The 10,000-nt window shown below is 48.8% G+C and overlaps 1 protein-coding gene across 1 annotated transcript in view; it reads left to right on the top strand.

Moving 5' to 3' along the window:
* Positions 1-10,000, top strand: part of spns2 (SPNS lysolipid transporter 2, sphingosine-1-phosphate) — an 80,617-nt gene that overhangs the window by 54,175 nt on the left and 16,442 nt on the right. The window contains exons 5-9 of the mRNA XM_080550144.1: positions 861-927; positions 4,492-4,634; positions 5,227-5,379; positions 6,136-6,325; positions 9,921-9,986. Coding sequence (XP_080406270.1) covers positions 861-927; positions 4,492-4,634; positions 5,227-5,379; positions 6,136-6,325; positions 9,921-9,986 — 619 coding nt within the window. The remainder of the gene's footprint in view (positions 1-860; positions 928-4,491; positions 4,635-5,226; positions 5,380-6,135; positions 6,326-9,920; positions 9,987-10,000) is intronic.

The following is a 10,000-nucleotide window of genomic DNA, read 5'->3' as shown; positions in this document are numbered from 1 at the left end:
AACCCCAGGCAGAGAGGCAGAGAGGCAGAGAGGCAGAGAGGCAGAGAGGCAGAGAGACAGAGAGACAGAGAGGCAGAGAGACAGAGAGGCAGAGAGACAGAGAGGCAGAGAGACAGATAGACAGAGAGACAGAGAGACAGAGAGGCAGAGAGACAGAGAGGCAGAGAGGCAGAGAGACAGAGGCAGAGAGACAACCACTTCCCCACAGCTCACACAGACAGAGTTAGGAGCTGAGGTCATCCTCCTAGCAGACCGGACTGTTAATAATTTACCACCAGCCAAGTCAACAGCATCCCAAATAGATAACGCAGCGAGTAAAAACAGTGAAACGTGGAGGTGAGTTTCAGAGAGAGTGCGCCTCACGTTGTACGTGTTTGAAACACGTATACCTGTATGTGTATTTGTCTTGCCCACCCTGGGCTGTGAAGTGCTGTGGAAACCCAAGGCCCGCTCATGTACACAGGGAAGCTGAACAAAATAGATTCTAAAAAGTAAGAATGGTTCGGAAAGAGAAACAGCAGGAGTATGAGAGAGAAAACACAAATAAACAGAAAGAGAGAGAGAAAAGAATGAATAAAGCATCCATGTCATCTTTTTCTACTCGATGCTATAAGTCATGGTTGGATTGACTGGGGTGTCTGTTTGTGGCATGGGTTATGGTTGAGGGACTGGATCGTGGCATTGCTTTCCAGACAGTTATCTAATTAAATGATGATTATATAATGAGCACTTTGAGCTGCAACGTTTGCAGGAAAAGCGCTATACAAATAAAGTTATTATTATTATTATTATTATTATTATTATTATTATTATTATCTCTAACCCACCTCTCTCTCTCTGTCTCTCTCTCTCTCCTCTAGTGGTCTTGGCTACATCCTGGGATCCAGCGCCAAGGAGGCTGCTGGTGACTGGCACTGGGCGCTGAGGGTAAGAGCATCATCACCCCTCACCCTCCCACGCTGCCCTCTACACACACACTCTCCTGCAGGGGGGGGGGGGGGGGGGCGTATGGGGCAGGGGGGGGGGGCACCAATGACATCAGCCCTGGGTGACACGTTATGATGGCGGGAACAGACTGGTGGAGTTGGGACACTGCTGGGAAGAGACTGGGAGAGGCAGCGACTGGCGACACACTCCTCACACACTCCTCACACACTCCTCCTGTCTCAGAACACCTGCCTCAGCCACCAACTGGATACCTCTTATCGATTGGCCGAAACGCCAAACGTCCTATCTTTTTTCCCCACAGACAGACCCTATCATGTGGAGTCATCATTTCAAATGAAAACTAGCAAATCAGACAATTTTTCAGACAGGAGGTTTTGCGTTCCGGCCGTCGTTAGAAGGAATTTCACATGTGGAAAAGTGGTCTTTTAACCTCTAAAAAATCCTATGGTTCTAGACTGGCTATTCTCAGAATGTGCTTTTCAAACCCAGGTGGATAAGGTAAGGTGAGGTGACCCAAACCCACCTGACACCGGATTAAAAAAAAAAAAGAATGTCAACCGTCATCACGCTTCAAAGCTGACGTCCCCGCGCTCCTGACGTCCCCGTGGCTGGAGACACATTCACTTCCCATTAGCCTCTGGTCTCTGTGGTGCGTTCCACCAGTGCCAGTATCAGATCTCAGCTCTAATGAAATGACACGGTCTTTAGTGCTTCCTCCTCCTGCCTATAGTCTCTCCTGCCTCTCTCACTGGTCCCTTTGTGGGGAGCTGAGGGTGGAGGTTTGGTCTGGCACAAAGACACACTTGTTCCACATATTTATACCCCTGTGGAGCTCCAAAAGTACCGTAGCTGAACACCCTTTAATCAAAAGCTAATTTTAGCCCTTTGGGGTGATTAATCTGGATAAATTAGCTGGGAGTTATGTACGTTAATAGGTCATTCTGTCGAAAAGAATTCCCTACCTTTTTATTAGCTGCGCACACACTATACATATTCATGGCCGCAGACACATGCGCTGTTTAAGCAGGGGTATAAATCATTTTTGTCATTAAACCTCCTCAGTGCTAACCCCCCTTTAAAACTTTTAGCGGCTCTCCTCTTCACATAAAACTTAGACAGTAAAACTAACAGTTAGATAGCACAGTTAACAGGTCCACAGGCCATTCCGGTAGTCATGGAGGAGGCGTTGGTCGTCTGACCAGTGAAAGCTCTTATTGGACAGCTCTTCACATTAACATGTATGTGTGGGGGACCGTTTTCAAAAGCCTGCCTGTTGAAAACAATCATCACGCACTGCAATGTTATTAGGAAACTTAAAGGAGGACATTGAACATGAAACATCCCTCCAGAGCCCCGACTCGTTACGAGCCCTTGAAAGGTACGTGGCCACCGAGAGGAAACAGGAAGCACATTTCTGTTGTGTTTTTGGGGGAGCGCTTCTGAAAAACAAATGTCGGCCGCCAGTTTGTTCCACGTCGCCGTCACGCTTGGTCCTCCAATAAAACAATCTCCCTTAGCAGAGAGAGAGGCCGATTAATCACCGACACCCGCTCGCCTGGAAAGAAACAACAAACACATGAAAAGGGCTTTCTTACTTCCTGCTTTGAGGAAAAAACACTTTGCGCTCCTTTCCGTTTGTTTTCCTCTCCCCCCAGAGGTGCTCTGGGCTAAGGCAGCCTTCCTTTCTTACGTCGGGAGGGAGGGAGGCAGGGGGGGAGGGAGGGAGGGAGGGGAGGGAGGGGGGGAGGTAAGAGAAGGTTAGGGAATAGTGGAGGAAGATTGTTGGGTATTGTTCAATCGCTGACCCTCACGCTGGGGAGGAAAAACCTAAGGGGACCTGCACCTTGACCTTTGACCTCTCAATTAGAGCAAGGTATTCCACTGGCAGCAGCAGGCGGAGGGTCGGGGTCAGGGGTCAAGCCTACTTACAAGGCCTGCTTTCATGTGGGTTGAGTAATACGATGAGAGTGGGAAGTGAAACTTGTGAAAAACAACCTGTTTTGGAGATTCTAGTCTTTTGCAGAATCTGTGTAGTGTGCTGTCTGTGTAGTGTGCTGGGTTGTTTCCCTGAGCGTAACCGGGGACAACCAGGGTATCAGAGCTTTTGACGGACACTTCCCTTTGTGGACGACTCCGCCTGATAACAAACAACTCCCAGATACACACACACAAAGCTTCCGAATGCCCTGAGACATCCAACTGCTCTCTCTCTCTCTCTTACACACACACACACACACACACGCACACACACACACGCACGCGCACACACACACACACGCACGCACGCGCACACACACACACACACACGCACACACACACACACACACACGCACACACACACACACACACACACACACACACACACACACACACTTCTCTTCTCAGTCACTGCAGCGGGCCTCATAAAAGATGAGAAAGGAGATAATAGCGGTCGGCCACAGAGACTCTGCTGCAATGAAAAAAGCTTTAACACAAAGAACTGAGCTCTCAAAGAGGGGTCTCGTATAAGAGAGCCCATCTACACACACACACACATACACACACACAGAGACACACACACATTTATTTTGGGGCAGATTCGATAATGAACAAGCTGTGCCAATGCAATTCAATTAATATCACAGCCTGGAGCGTGCCTCCCTCTCTGCTTCTCTCTGCTTCTGTCTTCCCACTCCCAGCGCCTCTGTTTGCTAACGCACCTCCGCACGGCCTTGCACACACACACTCTCTCCTCTCTCCCTCCTTACCACGTCCTCGCATCTCATATCGCCCTCACACAAACCCTGCAGGTAGGCAAGAGACGAGAGTCCATCAGGAGAGAAGCAGAACTCCCAGTCTAACATGCTGCAATAGTCTTACTGATAAAAAGATATTTAAAACAACCCGGAAATAGACATACAATTTAGCTTCTCATCACTGGCGGAGAGCTGTGGAGAGACTGACGATGTGTTATTGATTACCTCACCCGTAGCACAGCGTTGTTGATAAAAGAAGTTGCCTTAATCGTAGGCAGGTGAAATCTGGGTAGGAGGAAGAGTTTGTGTGTGTGAGAGAGAGAGAGAGAGAGAGAGAGAGAGAGAGAGAGAGAGAGAGAGAGAGAGAGAGAGAGAGAGAGAGAGAGAGAGAGAGAGAGAGAGAGAGATGCGCTTATCGACCGATCGACTTGTCGACTATTCGGGGGGGCAGCCCCTAAACCTTAGTTCAGCTGCCTGACGCCTAACCTCATGATAGTGTTGTTAACAGTGACAGTGTGTGGCCTGGGGTGGTCCAGTGGTCTAGCACTGCAGTCTACAGTGCACACTATGTCCATGTTGGCATGGGTTAGAATCCGGCCCCATGCCCTGCTGACATGCCCTCTCTCTCCTTACTTTCCTGTCTGTCTTCACTATATCTGTCCAATAAAATGACAAATATGAGTAACAAAACAAAAAAAAAGTACAGTATAACGTCTCTGTGTGGCACATCTCCTCATCACCATGTTGTGTGTGCAGGTGTCTCCTGTGTTGGGGATGACATCTCCTCATCACCATGTTGTGTGTGCAGGTGTCTCCTGTGTTGGGGATGACAGCCGGGACTCTGATCCTGTTCTTTGTGCCGGAGCCCAAGAGAGGCAGCGCAGACCAGCTGGGAGGACGCATCAAGACCCGCACCTCCTGGCTCTGCGACATGAAGGCTCTGGCCAAGAAGTAAGACCCCCGCCTCCTAGTATCACCTCCTATTATCATGCCCTTATATGCACAGACACAGACACAGACACAGACACAGACACAGACACAGACACACACACACACACGCACACACACACGCACACGCACACGCACACGCACACGCACAGGCACAGGCACACACACACACACACATATTTACACTTCTGGTTGGTTGGATGCTAAACTGCATTACTCTGTGATGACAATAAAGTTTAATCAAATCTAATTTAATTTCTATTTTCCATATAAAAGGGAATAGAGAGATAATGTGTGTTGATGTGTGTTTGTGTAGTAGAGAAGGTGAGAAAAAGAGAGAGTCCAGGGTGGGAGAGAGAGGAGAGAGAGGAGGATGTGTTTAAGATTGTTGATCAGATACAAAATTGTTTGTTGATGTTTTGCTTTTGTCCTCCAAGACTTCTCAGAGTGTACTACAGTTAGATAACTCTCTGATGATGGGTGTGTGTGTCTGGGTCTGTGTCTGTGTGTCTGTGTCTGTGTCTGTGTCTGTCTGCGTGTACGTGTGTGTGTGTGTGTGTGTGTGTGTGTGTGTGTGTGTGTTTCTTCCTGCTAGCCGGAGCTACGTGTTCTCCTCCCTGGCGTCGGCGGCGGTGTCCTTCGCCACGGGGGCGTTCGGCATGTGGATCCCTCTCTACCTGTTCAGAGCTCAGGTGGTCCAGAAGACAGCGGAGGTCTGCACCAAAGAGATCTGCAGCAGCAAGGACAGGTCAGAGGTCAACTACTCAACCCCAACACACAGATACACTACATGGACAAAAGTATTGAGACACCTGAACATCACACCCATACGTACATATGTGCTTGTTGAACTTCTCATTCCAAAACCACGGGCGTTCATATAGAGTTGGTCCCACCTTTGCTGCTATAACAGCTTCCACTCTTCTGGGAAGACTTTCTACTAGATTTTAGAATATGGTTGCGGGGGGATTTGCTCCCATTCAGCCACAAGAGCATTAGTGAGGTCGGGCAACTGATGTTGGGTGAGAAGGACTGGCTCGCAGTCGGCGTTCCAATTCATCCCAAAGGTGTTGGATGGGGTTGAGGTCAGAGCTCTGTGTGCAGGCCAGGCAAGTTCTCCCAGACCAAGCTCGGCAAACCATGTCATTATGGACCTCACTTTGACGTCACTTTGTGTATGGGGGCGTTGTCATGCTGAAACTGGAAAGGGCCTTCCCCAAACTGTTGCCACAAAGTTGGAAGCATACAATTCTCTAGAATCTCATTGTATGCTGTAGCATTAAGACTTCCCTTCACTGGAACTAACGGGCCTAGCCCAAACCATGAAAACAGCCCCAGACCATAATTGCATGCCCACATAATTGTATATCCACATACTTTTGTCCATATAGTGTACCTTGTTTTATACAGCATGTCATCTACTGGGAAGTGATCAAGCCCTATTGAAATGAAACGGATTAAATAAACCATGTTCCTTTTCTTCCCTCTCTCCTTCTCTCCCTAGTCTGATCTTCGGGGCGATCACCTGTGTGACGGGCCTGTTGGGCGTGGTGATCGGGGCAGTCACCACCCGTCTGTGCCGCCAGAAGACGGAGCGCGCCGACCCGCTGGTCTGCGCCGTCAGCATGCTGGGCTCGGCCATCTTCATCTGTCTCATCTTCGTCGTGGCCAAGAAGAGCATCGTGGGAGCTTATGTGAGTGGTTAACACCTTCCTCCACACCTGTGTCTGACCTCCCTCCTCTCTGTCAGCTGCTGGGGGAACAACAGCCCTCACAGCTGCCTGGAATAACGCTGCCTCTCTCTATAGAAGCCTCGTCAAAAGAGTTAGGGGAGAACTGCGTCTGACCCGTGGAAGTTACAAGTAACTCCTGTTGGGGTTGTTCTCTTACTAGGAGCCCAACACAGCCCCAATAAAACAGCCCCTCAACAGAATGTAAACCAGGGGGAGCAGGTTGACCGGGGTGTCCTCAGATGGCTGAGGTCAGGGTTTAGATGGGGTTTAGACGGGGTTTGGACGGGGTTTAGACGGGGTCAGGCCAGAAGGAAAGGGGCCAGTGGAATGCGCAGGGTGTTTGCTTGTTTAATTGCCATGTAAAGCAGGAAAGGGTGCAGCGTTTTAACAATCGCTGCCCGGGAAACAATGCGCTGTGGCATTTTTTGACTCACCAAGCACACATTCTATCCTCTTATCAGAGACAAAAGAGGAGGAACTGACTTTCAACAACCTGAGCAATAATAACGACCTGGAACTGGAAATACGATGGAAAAATTATTCCCATAAACAGAACGGGTTGTGACAAACAGTCTTTTCACCCCGTGTGACCTTGTGTGCCTTTGGCAAGTCTGGTCTCTGCTGTGGTCCCACTGCTGGGTCACACCACAGGCCACGGCTCTACTAGTGAAGTTATAGTGGGAGATGTTTTGAAAGTGTTATATGGTTTGTACATTTGTTTGGGTCATTCATTGCAGCCTTTTATTAGTGCTAAGACTGCTGTGTGACATGGAGAGGAGTTATTTTGTGGCACTGCACTTGGTTGCTCAAGTGACTCCTGGTTTCTATCATTAGCTAGTGCCAGAGACCCTTCTCTAGGAGGGTAGAGTAGTAGAAAGGCTTCTCTAGGAGGGTAGAGTAGTAGAAAGGCTTCTCTAGGTGGGTAGAGTAGTAGAAAGGCTTCTCTAAGAGGGTAGAGTAGTAGAAAGGCTTCTCTAGGAGGGTAGAGTAGTAGAAAGGCTTCTCTAGGTGGGTAGAGTAGTAGAAGGGCTTCTCTAAGAGGGTAGAGTAGTAGAAGGGCTTCTCTAGGTGGGTAGAGTAGTAGAAAGGCTTCTCTAAGAGGGTAGAGTAGTAGAAAGGCTTCTCTAAGAGGGTAGAGTAGTAGAAAGGCTTCTCTAAGAGGGTAGAGTAGTAGAAAGGCTTCTCTAAGAGGGTAGAGTAGTAGAAAGGCTTCTCTAGGTGGGTAGAGTAGTAGAAAGGCTTCTCTAAGAGGGTAGAGTAGTAGAAAGGCTTCTCTAGGTGGGTAGAGTAGTAGAAAGGCTTCTCTAAGAGGGTAGAGTCATAGAAAGGCTTCTCTAAGAGGGTAGAGTAGTAGAAAGGCTTCTCTAAGAGGGTAGAGTAGTAGAAAGACTTCTCTAGGAGGGTAGAGTAGTAGAAAGGCTTCTCTAAGAGGGTAGAGTAGTAGAAAGGCTTCTCTAGGAGGGTAGAGTAGTAGAAAGACTTCTCTAGGAGGGTAGAGTAGTAGAAAGGCTTCTCTAGGTGGGTAGAGTAGTAGAAAGACTTCTCTAAGAGGGTAGAGTAGTAGAAAGGCTTCTCTAGGAGGGTAGAGTAGTAGAAAGACTTCTCTAGGAGGGTAGAGTAGTAGAAAGGCTTCTCTAGGTGGGTAGAGTAGTAGAAAGGCTTCTCTAGGTGGGTAGAGTAGTAGAAAGACTTCTCTAAGAGGGTAGAGTAGTAGAAAGGCTTCTCTAGGAGGGTAGAGTAGTAGAAAGACTTCTCTAGGAGGGTAGAGTAGTAGAAAGGCTTCTCTAAGAGGGTAGAGTAGTAGAAAGGCTTCTCTAGGTGGGTAGAGTAGTAGAAAGACTTCTCTAAGAGGGTAGAGTAGTAGAAAGGCTTCTCTAGGAGGGTAGAGTAGTAGAAAGACTTCTCTAGGAGGGTAGAGTAGTAGAAAGGCTTCTCTAGGTGGGTAGAGTAGTAGAAAGGCTTCTCTAGGTGGGTAGAGTAGTAGAAAGGCTTCTCTAGGTGGGTAGAGTAGTAGAAAGGCTTCTCTAGGAGGGTAGAGTAGTAGAAAGACTTCTCTAGGTGGGTAGAGTCATAGAAAGGCTTCTCTAGGAGGGTAGAGTAGTAGAAAGGCTTCTCTAAGAGGGTAGAGTAGTAGAAAGACTTCTCTAGGTGGGTAGTTCGTTCAAACGCCCTGCTCCTTATCTGCCATTAGAGCGAGCCCTGAGGTAAGGGTGGGTGAGTCAAAATCAAACCCTTTGTTGTTTTTGTTCCAAATAGATTCAGATTGTTAGATAATGTGTTGTTATTGTAGCCATAGCAGTTTGACTTTGTGTCTCTCTGGCGGATCAGTTCAGACTACTGTACATTCTCTAAATTGTTTATGGCTATAACAAGTTGTAATTGGACAGCTCGAGCTACATGGCTAAGCAGTGACAGATGTGGTGTTTGAGACAGTGACACCATGGCAGGCAGGCAGGCAGGCAGGCAGGCAGGCAGGCAGGCAGGCAGACAGGCAGGCAGGCAGGCAGACAGGCAGGCAGGGGAGGCAGGCAGACAGACAGACAGGCAGGCAGGCAGACAGACAGGCAGGCAGGCAGGCAGGCAGGGGAGGCAGGCAGACAGACAGGCAGGCAGGCAGACAGACAGGCAGGCAGGCAGACAGACAGACAGGGCTGATCTGAGCTCAGACAGCTGTTCTCGGGACCTGAGCTGTCGGCTGATCTGAGGCTGGTTTGGGTGTTCTCTCCCATGAGGCTGTGCAGTGTCAGTCACGGTGTCTGAACGGCAGCTTACGGGCAGCAGCGCTCCCAGCCACACAGTGTCAGTCTCTCCCTGGCCCTCAGTCTGCCTACCACCGGGGTCATTCACCAGTCAGTGGATATGGAGCCTCCAGCAGACCCCTCTCTCTCCATGCTAAATAAACCCCGGCCCCCCCCCCAGCCCCCCCCAGCCCCTGCCCGGCTCAGGATACATTGGATTCCAACGCAACCGAATCCCTGTGGCTCTATTACTGAAAAGCGTTTCTTAGCCTTGCCAGCTGCTCCCAGGCTTGTTTTGGGTAGAGATGTCAAGAGACTATGTACACATTTTGCTGAATGTCAGCTCCCTCTATGTTATTCAATATGTGTATTGTAATGTACCGTTGCAAACCCCAAGCCCTGGGATTGGACTTGCTGATCGTTAATTTGTGGGAATGTTGTCGAGTTAATCTGTTGCCAGGCCAGAAGTGTGAAAATGTTTTCCCCACTTGAGAAATACACACGAGCAGCCTTCCTGAAAGACTTTTTATAAGACTTCCTCCAGACCATTACGGTTGTCTATGTGGAGGTCAAACACTCAATAGGCCCAAAATGAAGCACTACATCCTTATATAATCTGACCACAACATAATAACATGTTTCCAGAACCACCGCAACTGAAGCATTTTCATTCGCTAATCCGTTTCCCACAGATAGTAGCTCCCTCTGCAAGACAAACCGTTTGACTTTGACATTCGGGGAGAGGTGTCCGTGTCTGTCGGAGGGTGACGATCAGTTCTCGACGGTAACTTAACGTCAATTCTTCTTCCTTTTTTCAGGTTTGCATCTTCATCGGTGAAACGCTGCTCTTCCTGAACTGGGCCATTACGGCGGATATTTTAATGGTACGTATCGAGAA

This window comes from Nansenia antarctica, assembly GCF_963989245.1.
Source record: "Nansenia antarctica genome assembly, chromosome: 20".
In the NCBI taxonomy this organism is placed as follows: domain Eukaryota; kingdom Metazoa; phylum Chordata; class Actinopteri; order Argentiniformes; family Microstomatidae; genus Nansenia; species Nansenia antarctica.
This window is presented reverse-complemented; position numbering and strand designations above follow the sequence as displayed.